Source organism: Zea mays, chromosome 4 (genome assembly GCF_902167145.1).
Source record: "Zea mays cultivar B73 chromosome 4, Zm-B73-REFERENCE-NAM-5.0, whole genome shotgun sequence".
NCBI classification, from domain to species: domain Eukaryota; kingdom Viridiplantae; phylum Streptophyta; class Magnoliopsida; order Poales; family Poaceae; genus Zea; species Zea mays.
The window spans coordinates 178,629,774-178,644,974 of record NC_050099.1 but is presented as its reverse complement, the minus strand read 5'-3'; the positions used below and the strand labels follow the sequence as shown (position 1 = coordinate 178,644,974).

At 49.2% G+C, this 15,201-nt stretch overlaps 1 protein-coding gene across 1 annotated transcript; it reads left to right on the top strand.

Moving 5' to 3' along the window:
* The first annotated feature begins 3,613 nt into the window (after nt 1-3,613).
* On the top strand, nt 3,614-6,935 carry LOC100384116 (uncharacterized). Its single transcript, NM_001323077.1, has 4 exons — nt 3,614-4,041; nt 5,394-5,558; nt 5,704-5,915; nt 6,003-6,935. The coding sequence occupies exons 1-4, from the start codon at nt 3,961-3,963 to the stop codon at nt 6,361-6,363; spliced, it is 819 nt and encodes a 272-aa protein (NP_001310006.1). The 5' UTR covers nt 3,614-3,960; the 3' UTR covers nt 6,364-6,935.
* The last annotated feature ends 8,266 nt before the right edge of the window (nt 6,936-15,201 follow it).

Below are 15,201 nucleotides of genomic sequence, written 5' to 3'. Positions count from 1 at the left end.
ACAATTTAATATTACCATGTTTAAGCAACTCAAATATTTTATCACATTTAGTAATATTAAATGTGAACTTAACTTTTTCCTTTTGTGTCGAGTGCGGGTGAGAGCGAACAGAAGGTTTGACCTTAGTGGGCCAAACAAGCTCAGGGACATGTGACTTTTTTTGGTTCTTGGGGCTTGGGTGGCCGGTTATATTTATGCCGGTCTTCCGCACTAGGCGGATCATAGGTGACTTCTGGTGCTCCGGACGGTCTGACCTGCACAGTCGGATGGTCTGCGGGTGGACCGGACGGCCCGGTACTATCCTCGGACTGTCTGGTCACGTCAGGCAACACCTGTGACCCTTGTGGTGGGCTCTGTGTAACTCCGGACTGTCCGGGGTAGGGTGCCGGACGGTCTGACGGAGTCCCGGACGGTCCGCGATTGTGTGCGGACGGTCCGGCCGTGTTCAGAGTTGACTCACCATTTAGCGAACATGGTGGTGACGGTCGTCGTGGATATGAGTCCATCGGCATACCAGAATATGGCTGGGGAAACCCATTTGTTGCCGATGTATTTGGCGCAATTGTTTTGGCGCCTAATTTATGTGATAAAAAATTAGGCATGTGAGTTTTTCCTAATGCATGCGCCATCCTTTCTATACCCTCTGTGATACTTTTAATCTGATTATCAAAAGAAATTTTAATAGATGGAATATCATCGACTGACCTGGCATCACCTATCGTGGGGAGCTGTTGCAGCACGGATGACATGTAATCGACGTCTATTTCCCTCTCCTTTACGACCTTCCGGTGGCGATCTACCTTGAAGTGCGAGAGATACCACTTTTTTCGCCACCTTGAGCATCTGATCCTGTTGTCGTTGGATCTCCTCATCCATCTTCTTCATGTCATCCTTTAAGTTTTCATGCTCTGCGGCCGATAAATTAGTCAGCCTTTTATCGCTATTTGGAGAAGCACTGTTGAGATCTTTAGAATCGGCCATGTAAGCCTGATTTTGTAGATCTGCAACCTCGTCCCCAGCGAAGTCGCCAAAAAGTATGTTGACACTTTTTTAGGGGCGCCAATCACTCAACAAGAACCAGCGGCGGTGATCTCTGGTCAGGCGCGGACGGTCCGCGACACAGGGCCAGACGGTCCGCGACCTGGCGCGAGGCTAGGGTTCCCTGCCTGACGGCCGGACAGTCTGCGCCCTAGGGCCGGACGGTCCGCGACCTGGCGACAATGTCGTCTTCCTCCTTCTTGCTGGAATCTAGATCTCGTCCCCTTGGGGGAAAAGATCTTAAGGTGCTCTGGGTCGACAGGTCACTCGGGGCGTCTCCAGACGACGTAGAGTCACCTAGGAATTAAGAGATCATTTCGAGGAAGAGGTTTTGGATGGACAACTAGATCTTGCCCCCCGGGAGGGGTGAGATCTTAGGGTCGTCTTGGGATCGGCAGGCCACCCAAGACGGATCTAGAGGACGTAGAGTCGAATAGGGGTGGAGGTGGATATGTAGAAGACTACCACTAGAACTATGCTACATCTACTCCTAGGGCAGGAAAAGTAAATAAGGTAATTGGTTCGATTGGAATGTGTTCGGGGGTCCTCAATCAGCCGTACCCCTTTATATTTATAGGGGACGAGGTCTGGACCTTTTCCTAAGAGATAGCCAACAAACTCCCACGTGATTAGATAGATAACCACGCACGAGATAAAGATAATCATCCGAGTTAATCTAATCTCGGGACACGCGGACCGTCCGGGCCCCAGGGCCGGACCGTCCGCTCATTTTGGTGTCCAACAATTTCCATATCCCTACATACACTCCGTCATATGGTTTGCTCTTCGGAAGCACGCATGTCACTAGCTACAATGAAAAAGGAGCATTATGTAAAGCGTCTGCCATTAGCTTTTGAGGCAGCACGATGCATGTCATGTACACCCATGCATCCACTTGCGAAAGGCCAAAAGGGGGGCTAGACCGCTAGAGCCAGAGGGCAAGCTACGTAGTAGCCACACCATATATGTCGGTATTTTTTTTAATTACACGCTAACCTCTAAAAGAACGTACATACACAAATTCTGTATAAGAAAAACGGATTTCTCCACGGGCATACCGAACGTTATTTTTAAAATATATATATATAAGACATTTGTCCCCATGCAACTAACTGCGATGATCTATCTGTTTCTGTTCCTTGTTCCCGGTTCAGAGCACCGGAACAATTCGGTAAGGTTGCTACGGCCCTTTAATAAAAAGATTACCTGCCTGCAAACAGTCCTGTACCCCTTGTGCAGCCAAAACAGCATCTTTATTACCTGCTAAACAGTCGAAAGAAAGGTAAGCATATTTAATCTGATCGACCGATCTATCATTCCAAGCTTGCATTGCGGCCAGGAGCACCCAAGCCCTTCCATCATTTGGTATGGTGTGCTATAAATGTTATGATTTGCTTTCTGAAAGGACACGTGGTGTTATGATCGTTCCATTCGGCTCCTTTGTCCATGGGGCTGGTTGATGATACCTGCTACGCTCTACTCTTGTACTTCACGCTAAACACAAACCATCTGAAAGTTGCCCCTCTCTCTCTCCTCCTCCTCTATCGTCTCTCTCTCTCTCTCTACCGACTACCGAGCACCAGATTATGCGTGCTTGTAGTAATGCCCAAACAGCCAGTTTGTCTGCTGTCTGACGATGGGTTTCTTTGAAGGAAATAAATAAAGACGGTGACGAGGCCACTGACAACACCGACAGACAGCGACGGAAGCTAGCCTAGCCGAATGGACCGGACAACCAACGCCTTACCGCCCTCAAGAGCCACGAGTGGACTGACCATTCCATGCCCAGATTTCAATCACGAAAATGCAGTCATGTCCCGTTTCTTGTCTGTTTTTTTTTCTAAAAAAAAAGCCTTCGCACCCATTCCAACCACCCTGAATCTGGGCCTTATTTGGCCCGCAACGAAGGGTAGAAGCTGGGCTGGCCTAAACGGTCCAGTGATAACTAGTAAGACGGCCTCCAGCAGGTCCTCTAACAAGCCCAAGAGACCAAAAATTTACGACGTACTAGCAGCTAGTATACATTTTAGCATGAAAAACTGGATCGGGTTTGGTCGTTTGAGGTTAACTGAGGGACCCTTTTTCCCAACGTTTAGATCGCCATGCATGGAAGCAGTAGAAGACGGATCATGCGACTGTGAGTGCGTGTGTCGGTTGGCGTGTCGTGTCAAGCTGAGGAGCCGATGAACGAAGCACGTGGTCCGCCGGAAGCGGCCCTGCTTCGTCGCACGCATGTCCGCCTCCACATCCACAACCACACGCCTTTGAGCTCGACGATCAACCAGTGGCCAAGGACCCTAACATTTTGGATAACGTACGGCTCACCCACACATGCACTGGCACGCGCGATCCAACGAACAGCAACAGCCTAAACCCAATACTACTTGCTGAAAACTCTAGCTACTTGCACACGTACTTAGATGATTTAACACCGAGTAAAATAATAAGATATAGATTATAATTGTTTCTACCTATCTATAATGTCTTTAAACTCGTATTTTATGTTTAAGTTATATTTTCCACACTATAGAGGATAATACCCCCCCGTCTCCCTTGTGTTCTTTTCGTTCGTTCCCCTCGCCCTCCTCCCTCCCTCCCCGTCGATTCTTTCACAACACCACCAGGCACCAGCGGACCAGCAGCAAGCAATCGCGCTTAATCACTCGCCCCCGTTACAAATCCGAGATATTCCCAAATATCTTCTCTTGCCCTCCCCCACCGCCTCCGCCTCGGATTCCATCGCCGCCCTTTTCCTTCCTTCTCCCCTTGCCCGCCCGCCCGCCCGTCCAGGACTGTCCTTGGCGTTTCTTACGCAGCTCGTCCTTCGCGCTTCTTTGCCGGCCGTTAGAGAGAAAGAGAGAGAGTGAGACAGGATCACTCGGTAGTCGGGATCGCGCGGCGCCACCGTACCCCGCCCGGGACATGTGCGTGGAGGGGCTAGACGACGCAGCAGGGACGCTCGCCTTCGGAGACCACGAGAACGACAGGCGCGACGGTGCCGCGGTGCGTGATATGCCGTTGACTTTTTTTCCCTTGCTTGCTCGTTTGCCGGGGGTGAAATTTCGTGCCTTTGCTCTCGCCGGCGACCCTCCGTCCTGGAGTTCCGTCGTCGGCCGCTCAACCGCGAGGAGGGAGGTCGGTCGGTTGCGGAGACGGAACCGAATTTTCTCCTTGGTGGTGGTTGGTTGGTTGCTTCCGGCCGGGCCACCCTTTTCTTGTCCAAATGCAAATGCTTCCTCTCTGGTTATTATTTTTTTCCCTGGTAAAGCGTAGTATGTAGGACCAGGATAGGTTAGCTATCATTTATTGACGCGCCAGTAGAATTAAACAACTGCCCGTACAATTCGTTTTTCCCCCCTCGCCCACTAGTACAGTACTGTAGGTAGGAGTAGGTCAGTAGGTGTGAAAGAGAGGGGAGATGCTCTAGCACAAATCGTTCAACGTCAGAGTCAAATGTCAAAAAAAAAAATTAGTGAGCCATGTTGCTAAGGCCTTAGTGATGCTACCAGCACTAAGCCATGTTTCTAAGCATGTACGAGTAGACGGTGGCAAAGTTCAGTTGGTACTTTGCTTGTTCCTCAAAGAGGCCAAGAAGGAAAAAAAAGGGGGTCAAAGAACAAGGTCGAGCAACTCTTCTAGTGATCCATGTTCTGTATAGCACTTTTTATCTAGAGCTCTTAAGATATACATAACATAATGTCATCTGGTGGCCCGCGGTGCCCTTTAGACTATAATGGGGTAGCTTTGTTCCTTTACCTGCTAGGGACGTTGCAATAAACAGGAAGTGGATTACGGAGTGGCGCGCAAGAATGCATGTACACGTGTAGGCTTTACATGGCTCTGCTAATTAGCTCAGCTGAGACGAACAGCCGGGGTTGCTGATGTCCTATCATATTGCCACAGCTGTTTGCTCCTTTGCCAAGTTTATATACGAGATGTTATAACCTTTTTGGCTGGAAGGACAATTGGGTGTTTTCTTTATCATTTGCCCCTCTCTAGAAATTGTTACATGTAGCCTTAGCTTTCCTGTCCAATAATGATTTGCCTCCTGTCACTTAGCTTTACCAGATCGGACTTCTGATTCCACGTCGCGTGCTAGCAACAACCAGCTAGCTGTATCACTACTTAACTACTGCGTGCTATCTGTGGTGGCAACAAGTATGTCTAGGGAATTCCAGTTCTTGGCAGCAGGGTGGGAGTGCTGGAGTAGGATTTTTTATTCATTGCCTGCTTGGAACTAATAACCTGTTCGCTTTAAGGGTTTCTTCAATCGAATCTTATATAGTGCTTATATTTTGGTTTGAGTGGTTTATCTTTTTTCCGCCGGGTTCTAATCCTCCTTGGATAATGTGCAGATGGAGAGGGTTTGTGAGAACAACTTCGTCCCGTTCATCCGGTCAGGGGAGTGGTCTGATATTGGAGGTCGCGATTACATGGAAGATGCCCATGTGTGCATCTCTGATCTGGCGAAGAATTTTGGTTCTAACTCAGTGGATGATGAAGTCATCTCCTTCTACGGGGTAATTACCTGTTCACTCTTGAATATCCAATCCATTATTCAACAAGGAAATCACAGGTTCCCCGTAGTTTCGTACCTGCAGAGTGCAGAAATATGAAACATCCTATGTTTCTGTTCTCTTACAGTCTTTGATTCCTATTTCACAGGTGTTCGATGGCCATAACGGCAAAGACGCAGCCCATTATGTCCGTGATAACTTGCCACGGGTCATTGTAGAAGATGCTGATTTTCCTCTTGAGCTTGAAAAGGTAGTGAAGAGGTCATTTGTGCAGACTGATAGTAAGTTTGCAGAGAAATTCTCTCATCACAAGGGACTCTGTTCTGGAACGACGGCACTTACAGCAATGATTTTTGGAAGGTACGTACAGCTTCGCATTCATTCATATATTAAAAGGTTCTTGAAGGTCATCAGGTTTCGACTTTAGGACTTTTTAATCTCGTCTAGGTCCCTTCTGGTGGCCAATGCCGGTGACTGCAGAGCGGTGCTATCGCGGCGTGGCACCGCCATTGAAATGTCCAAGGACCACAGGCCCTGCTGCATGAACGAGAGAAAGCGCGTGGAGTCACTGGGTGGCTACGTGGACGACGGCTACCTAAACGGCCAGCTGGCCGTCACCAGAGCGCTGGGCGACTGGCACCTGGAGGTCATGAAAGGGACGGGCCGGGCAGGAGGGGGAGGGGCAGGGGGAGGGCCCCTGAGCGCGGAGCCGGAGCTGAAGATGGTCACGCTGAGCAAGGACGACGAGTTCCTGATCATCGGCAGCGACGGCGTGTGGGACTCCTTCTCGAGCCAGAACGCCGTGTGACTTGGCGCGGCGGCGCCTCCAGGACCACAACGACCCGCGGCTGTGCTGCAGGGAGGTCGTGGACGAGGCGCTGCGGCGGGGCGCCAGGGACAACCTGACGGCGGTGCTGGTCGCGTTCCACCGGGACGCGCCTCCCAGGGCCCAGGGGGGCCGAGCGAGCAGGAGTACGGGCAGCAGGGTCGCGCCGAGCATATCGGCCGAGGGGCTTCACAGCCTCCGAGTGCTCCTGGACGAAGGCCAGTGAGGCAGTGAGTGACTGCGCGGCGCCATTGCCACGTTGCTGAGTGAGTGCTGACTGTAAAGTAGCGGATTTGGACACAGTGAGGCCCGTGGGGCTGCGCGGCGCCAGTGAGGCCCGTGGAAACCACCAGCAGCCAGGTCAGCAGCATCCAGTGCTCAAAAGAATTTGGACACAGTGAACCTGGATGGACCCATCCATGCAAGCCAAGCGAACGGACAAGATCTGGTCGGTTGATTTCACGTCGTACCATCCGATCTGCCATAAGGACATGTACAGTGGTGTTTAATGTAGAGTCTCTTAAGGTGTTTAAGAGGGTTATTTGCAAAAAAAAAATTTTAGAACCGTCTCTCCGTGAAGAGACGCTTCTGGCTCGTAAACCAAGTAGCAACAGACGCCTCACTTCCCACTGTACGAATTTGTCGTCTGTTCTATCGATCTGATGCTATACAAATACATTTAATTCTGTATTTATTAATAGACTATGTTTATAGACACTCCATTGTACAATAGAGTCTCTTAGTTGTCTCCTGTGATTGGAGAACCGTTTTGGTGTCTCTCCACTGTACATGCCCTAAGTATTCGGTTACGAAAGGCTAGCCTGTCACGAGACTGTTGTTGGGGTTCGGCTCAGATCTGACAGACCACCGCCTGATCGCCCGCGTACGTGGTCAACCGAGAAAGAAACGCCATCTGCCCGTGCGCCCGCCCACACGCCTTTTTGACGCCCGCTTTGCAGCTGCTAGCCTGCTATTATTAAACTTCAGCAGATCTACCCCCTCGTAACCTAGCATATTTTTTTTCTCCCCTAAGGTCAATGCGCGCGGCAACTAAATCTCTCTCTCTCCCAGTCTCCCTCCCTCTCCATGCCGTCGATTTCAAGCGCCTGGCATCAGCCGGATGCATCTGTGTGGCCGGCAGTGGCACTCCCAGTCCCCGGCCAGGACAGTCTCCTCTGTCTGTGTCCCGACCCCCGAGCTCGCCGGAGAGCGTGCCGAGATCTTGCATGGGGTGTGTGGACTCGTGGAGGCAGGCAGCGCGCGCACTGGGCGGGTGAGAGTGAGACAAGGACCCACGCGAGCAGGCACGCAGCCTCTGCCCGCGCGACATGCGGGCAACTTTCCAGGGCCGATGATGCACGCGGCGCCACGGACCAAAGCAGAAAACCTGACGACGGCCGGTGGAGGGCTAGCTTAGTGACTTTGTCTCAGCTCAGGCTCTCGGTGGCATCGATCAGAGCGCGACGACCTAATCCAGGGACCAGCGGCCCAAGTTTCGCGCAGCGCGGCCGTACCTGAGGGGCGACAGGGGAACCATAGACTAATCTGCCGTCTCTCGCACTCCCGCATGGGTATGTGCAGTGCGTTGACGACACACTACGACAGTGGTACTGACAGCACAGCACTCATTCCTGGGTCCGGATAGGCATGCATGAGTACAGCAATCAGTGGGAAGAATGAGAACAAGTATAAATATGGCATGTCGTAGGCCACATGGTTCAGTTCAGACCACTGCACTTTGCCTGTTGCTGTACTTCTTGCTAGTAGTAGCTCCTGTGCTGTGCTTCAACTGAGAGCTGAGGAGTAGTAGTGAAGGTGCACTAGCGTGTCCTCTTCTAGCGGCATGCAGATGAGGAGGACTGCTACTGCTTCCTTGCCACTGGCCACCGCCGCCGTCTTCCTGCTCGTGTTTCTGGCGGCGACGACCGTGGAGGTTGAAGCCATACGGTTGTTGGACGCCGAGAGCCGCGCGGCAGCCAACCGGCAGCAAGCGATCGTGCCTTCTGCTTCTGTTCTTGTGACGACTCAGCAGCAGCAGCAGCAGCACGGACGACGACAAGGCGAGACCGGCTTGACGCGAACGGTCGACGCGCCCGCCAGCAGGGAGGAGAGGTCGTCGTCGTCGTCGCCTGCGCCTGCGGCTGCGGCTGCGGGCGAGAACAGCGAGGCGGGGAGAAGCGTCGTCGCTGTCGCTGTCGCTGGGCAGCAGGATCAGGCCGTCGAGGCAGCGGCGCACAGGCTTCCTGAATTCCACGAGGACTACTACGGCGCCAGCGTCCATGAACCGAGGCACCACTGACGACCGACTGAGCGATAGATGCATCATGCAGCTAGCTGCAGCTGCAACGTTTTCCCGATCCCCCCCTTTGTGCAAAGAGGATGTAGTAGGCTAGGTACTAGCTTATAATTAGTCGTCAGCATGCAGCTGTAGGCTGCTCTTCATTATTTACCCTCAGCCTGAGTAGCGAGCTACTTAGCTGAAACGGAAATGTAACAGTTTTGATACGCTAACTCCACTTGGCAATGCAAAGCCAAAGCAAGCCTCCGGCAGTGGATGGATGTCATGTGAGCACTACTGAGCAGCCAGCACCAACTCCGGCAAAGCCAAAGCTGCTTGCTTTGGGGGTGCATCATCAGCTACTAGCCCGCGCGAGCTCGGCTGGGCACTGCACAGGTAGGTGCCGGATATGCTGCAGTGTTCTTCGCCGGGACTGGTGGATGCGGACGGGTGGTGGGGTACAGGGAGTACACAGTAGATGAGTAGAGTATTCGGGATCGGGTGTGGGTGTACGTTGCTTCCACGTGCCCAATCAGCAGATCGTCGTCCTTTCGGTGCAGCCGACCGCCAGGGCCTTGTTTTGAACTGGGCCCTTAAACCCCGTTAGGGCTTGTTCGGTTCTATCCCAATTCATACGGATTGAGGGGGATTGAGAGAGTTTTAATCTCTAGTAAGTCAAAATCCCTCTCAATCCGTATCAATCCCCTCCAATCCATATGGATTGAAAGTAACCGAACAAGCTCTCAAAGAGCACGGGAGAAGAGACAAGAATGGGCTCATGTTGCTGCAGTTCGTCCGGCTCCGGCTTTTTAGTTTTAGATAGATGAAGTTGCTACGGAAGATGCAGGCCCACTTCGGCGTCCGAAGCGATCGCCACACATATGGGCCGAGCTGGGTGTCCAAGTGAGTATAGCGTAAGCGTGTGTAAAAAAAAAATCCTCTTTGGTTCTGGATAATCATCGTCAGTCTTCGTCGGCGGCCAGGTCTGCCGCTTCCCCTCCCTTGGACCAGGTTGTCACAGCGCCACAGCGGCAGCCGGCAGTGTCATGGCGACTGGGCTGTGCTGTGCATAACACGGCGGGCTGCAGACCTGATCAACAGTACGATGGGCGAGCGAGTACCCTTTGCGTTGACTCTTTCCGTGAACACTCTCCTCCGTCTCCTTGTCACATCAGCCACAGCCAGCCAGCTCTGACTGGCGCCTTGGTTGTCATGGCCAATCGCCCTGCGCCCAGGGTGCCTGCACTGCACATCAGTCATCACTCATCAGCGCGCGTCCGCGTCGTGGTGACTAGGCGGCGCACAGCCGCACAGGGCAGTGCTGGAGGCTGATCCGAGTCACATGATCTAGAGGAGCGCAGGCACGAGCGGAGGGGCTCCTCTCCCTCCCCTGGTCGTCAGGAAAGAAAAAAAGAAAGTCGCGGTCAATGGCCACCTGAGCTGGCTCTGGACCTTTTGCTTTACGCCTGATGTGAAGCCTGAGCTAGTAGTAGCAGAGAGTGACGGAGACTGGAGATCGATCCCTTAGCAGTAGCACACTGCAATGCAGGTGGTGTGTTGGCGTCTGATCAGATCTCCATGCACGTCACAGCTCTAATGGGAAATCTAGCTAGGTTAGCGATGCTAAATCTCGGTTGCTGAATCCGCGTCCGCCTCGCCATGGATGGAGTGGTCTACGTTGGCGGGAGCGGCCGGGACAGATCGAGGAGGAAGGAGAAAACCGATATGTCTTTTTTTGCCTGATGATCGTTAACTACGGGTAGCGCTGCAGAGTTCTATCTATATCCGGTCGCAGTTAACGCGCTGAAGAGATCAGCAGGCTGCTCATCTCTCCCTTCTTCAGATTAGTCCTCGTTTATGGACTGTTTGATTACTAACGCGCGTGTCTAGTTTAGGCGTATACAGCTGCTGCAGGGTGAACCGCAACGAACAGAAACCACAAAAGCTACTCAAATCTTAGGCTTGAGCATGTAGCCTGTCTTCAACAGGACACTCTGTATGCTCCTACTCATATATCCTAAATATAAAAAGATTATCTTATCTATAGCCTTCAACAATATTTTCGAAAGTTTTCTCTAAATATAAAAGACACTTTTCATTCTCAATATAAGCTCTCTCCCCTCTCCTGTCTATTTTTGTAATTTAGACAATAAGTTAAACAAAACTAAAATATGTATAAGATATTTGAGAGTATGATAAATACATATCTATAAAGATCTAGAGATAAATATGCCACTAAAATGTTTTTTGACGTATAGAAGTTGTTGTTAGAGATTAATAAGATATAAAGAAAAAAATATTTATGCTATGCGAAAGAAAGAGGTGGAACAAATATTAAATTTACAGCTTATATAGTGAGAAAGTTATTATATAACTAGACTTTTAATTGACTGAAGAAGATGACATGCCCACTTCTTAGAGCCTGCAGCCGGTCATGTATTACTATCTATGCTCTGAGTATGAACTACTCTAATTGTGTATTACTTCTTAGAGGTTGTCTACATTTTTCGTCGGTGAAGGGAGATATGTTATTGACACTATTAATTATTGAGAACACTACCTACATTAACATTCATGATGAACCACTTGAGAAGGACCTGAGTTCTACACCCTCGAGATATCCTCAAAGGACTTGCATCAAATATTCTTTCAATATTATATTGACCTTAATTAGGAACTTATTGGTAAATCCAGTTTCCAAGTTGACATTTTTTATGTCGTGGACACATACCGCGTAGAAAAAGTATGTGCCTGTCTTCTTCTTCAGGTACTGTCTCTATGGTTCAAAAACACTTGTTAGATTGTCTCCAAAAGAACATATATATGGATATGCAAAATAATATTTTGTACTATATATGGAATGCATAGCTCACTGTACTGGTAGTGACGGAACTGTTTGAGAAATAAACTAAAAAAATACTTACAGTTTAAGGGAGGTCAAACCACACAAGCATATTGATGATATTAGTGGTTGATGGTCCAGTCATCCTTGTCATGCTATATGAGAACTTTGACTTGCAAGTAGCGGATTAAGTCTCTCTCCCTTGTGCTCGGCAATATACAGTACATGAACTAGTGTGTTCTTCTAGATGCCGCTAAGATTCCGTTGTGACAGTGAACTTGTCTAATAAGTATTTAATTTGATTGAGGGAGTGTTTGAATGTACTAGAGCTATAGTTAGTTGATTAAAAAATTATTAGTAAAATTAACTTGCTAATAAATACCTAGCTAACTATTAGGTAATTTGTTAAAACCAGTTAATAGCTGAACAATTGGATATATACTGTTTGATCGTATTTAGCTAATTTTAACAGCTCTTTGCCTTCAACGTAACCGGAGTCAAGGCATGGTATTATGCTCCACGCTCTACCAAACCGTCCAGGGCGCTTAAAAAACGAGATAGAGCATTTTTCATTTAAGTTATCTCTTTTTTTTTAATAAAAGAAGGGACGATCGGGAAACTGGGGATTCCAGGTACGTGGGATCCTGCGTGCGTGCGCAAAACAACAAAATGGTTAGGCGCGGCTCCTACACGAAAGGAGGGTGGTCCGTGTCACGGCCGATGCAGCTGGGCAGGGCGCAGCCCATAACCCCTAATGCAAACAAGCAAGCAAGTCACTCGCGCGTTCCACTACGTCCGATGCGATCCTGCGTCAGCGCACATGCCCAGATACCCTCGCCCGCTCTCGCGTCGCGTACTCGCGTATAAAAGCAAGCCGGCACCGTCCCCGGCCAAGGCCACGGCCACGGCCACCACAGGGAGCAGTCGAGCACCCTATAGCAACCATATGCCCTCCGCGCCGTGCTCTGGCCCTTCCCCCGACACCGCCAGAATCCCGAGACCTGCCGGCGCCGCCAACAAGAAAATGGCGTGCCTCTGCTCGCCGACGAGCCACCCGGGGTCGTTCCGCTGCAGTCGGCACCGAACCGCGCCGGACGGCGCCGAGGCGGTGCCCGGCGCCACCAGGGCGCGGTCCGTGCGCGCGCTGCTGCTCCAGAGGATCGGCGGCATCCGGCGCGAGCCCGGCCGCCACCACCGCCGCCGCGGTGTCGGGGTCGGCGACTTCCAGCCGCGCCCCTCCAGGCTGCGCCTCATGAACCTGTGACGCCGTCGGCCGCCGGGCCCTGCTTCGACCGTCGATCGCTGCTCGTGCTCCGCGCGAGCGCTGATGGTGCGCCACTATTTCCCGCGCGCGCATCGGTTCGACGTCGACGCTAGATTGGAGTACGTACTACGTTATTAGCAATAATAAAGAACAAAGAAAAAAAATTGAACACACAACTGTGCTCGTCGCCAGCAAATCTAGAACAGTAGTGTGTGTTGTGGGAGGAGAGGACTGATAAAGACGAAGCGGGCCATCCCTCCGCTGCATGCATGTATATGTTATATTCTGTGCTCCTTGTGATGAAGCAAATCCACAGAGAAGTAAAATACACATGTGTGTTCATGTTCTTGGCTCTTGGAATTGTGGTTTGCCATAATTGGAATTGTTAAAAGCATCTCTCTTGTTTTTATATATATATCTTCATTGGCTTGGGAGGGTGCGTGCGTGGATTGCTTTGCTGCGGTGTGGGACGTGGATGTTCACAGGACGCCCACGAGAGCTGATCGGAAAGCAACGTTCTTTTCTTTTGTGCGCATGTGACCTTATAAACTCTTTTCCATCCCCATGGCAACGGCACGAAGTTTCGAGACGATCTTGATTCTGCTTCGTCCCTGTTTGGTTTGAGGGACTAAAAAATATTCTCTTTATTTTAGTCTAATCTAATCCCTAAATTGCTAAATGATATGGAATTAAAATATTTTAGTCTCTAGTCTCTCAAGGAGTGACTAAAAGGGGACTAAACCATATAAATTTCACTTTTTTGTCCCTCCTTTATTTCAGTTGTACTAATTGCAGGAGAATGCTAAGGGTTAATTATTTTAGTCCTCTTATGATTTATTTAATATGATTTGAATAATTTTAGTCTCTACAACTAAACAGAGTAAGAACTAAAATTTAGTCTCCTAAGAGGATCTCCAAGAGACTTTTTATTTTTAACTCTCTATTTTACTCTTTATTTATCTCTCCATAAATATTAAACTCTGTATATAACATCGCATTCCAACAGACTCTCCAATATGCAAGTTAGCTTGGCTAGCGAGAGTTGGTAGCCAAATTTAACTAGTGAGAGAGTTAATTTAGAGAGCCAGATAACTTGGCAAGTTAAATGACTAGTCTGTTATAAAACTATTTTGCTATTAAATAGCTAAAATTTAGCTTGACAAGCTATTTAGCTAGTCTCTTGGAGATGCTCTGACTAAACTTTAGTCCATAGATAAAGGAACCAAACGGGACCTTCGTTGTATTGCTGTCCTTGTCACGGCCATAATGGTGGAGCAGTTGCATATATGGTTGAACAAGAAACCTAACGCACCACAGTAAAAGTTTCGTATATGTGTGTGCAATCCATCGATATATTCAGAATTTCAGACTCATTCCTAGATTCTTTTTGCCTTGGGGTCTGTGCTGCCGTGGTGAAGGCGAGATCGGAATTATTTCTAGCAAACTCTTTATCTTGATCTATATTTTAAATTATACTCTACAAATATTGTAACCTACAGTAAAAAACAGTACTTTACAATGTCGTGTACATCGCCCTGATGTAGATGTCCTAACCCTTTTGCGTGTTGTTCGCCTATCTTGAAGTAAGGCTTATCGAGAGGTGACAATATTATTATATCACTCCTTATTTGTCGTGTGTGGGACTGGAACTGGCCTTAGGCGCATAGGTTCACATGTATTAACACGTATCTTTTGTGGCTAGCTATAAAAGATAATTAATTGCATTTTTATAATTCTTTTATAGTTAGATATAAAACGTTGTGGTTTTGTCAATTTACAGAATTGCAACGGCCGGTGTGACTAGAGATGTCAATGGGTAATTCCCCATCGGGTTATAGCATCCCAGACCTATCCCCATCATGTTTGATACATCCCCATACTCATACTCATACTCATCATGGGTACAAAACTCATCTCATACCCATCCTCATTCGGTTTTCGGGTCCCCAATGGGTCCCCATCCCCAATTAAGGAATAACTAGGTACTAATATCTAGCACGAAGTATCCATATTTCATACATCACCACATCGGAAGCACTCATCTATGAACCATTATCCATTCATCCATCCATCAGAAAAGAAATCAGTACTTGGGACCAATATAAGAAATGGAGTCTGCCGAGTTTGATGGTCGACTCTGCCTCAACTCATTCATACAAACATGACATGTGTACACGTATGAAATACACATGGGTAATCGGGTTCGGATTATTGCTTCCCAAACCCATACCCGTTTACCCAATGGGTAGAGATTTTGTCCCATATCCATACCCATGGGGACAATTTTTGTACCATACCCGTACCCTAATAGGGGAATTCCCCACGGGTTATCGGGTATCGGGTCCCCATTGACATTTCTAGGTGTGACGGTTAATGCTCAGTTGCAACCAGAAATGTTTGTTTTGCAAAGTTATCAAAAAAAAAACGGTGAGATCG

Bases quoted from the DNA above. Each gene is read 5' to 3' on its own strand.
- LOC100384116 (NM_001323077.1), top strand. From the start codon at position 3,961: ATGTGCGTGGAGGGGCTAGACGACGCAGCAGGGACGCTCGCCTTCGGA. The intron at 4,042-5,393 runs GTGCGTGATATG...GATAATGTGCAG, and splicing joins ACAGGCGCGACGGTGCCGCG to ATGGAGAGGGTTTGTGAGAA. The intron at 5,559-5,703 runs GTAATTACCTGT...CCTATTTCACAG, and splicing joins AAGTCATCTCCTTCTACGGG to GTGTTCGATGGCCATAACGG.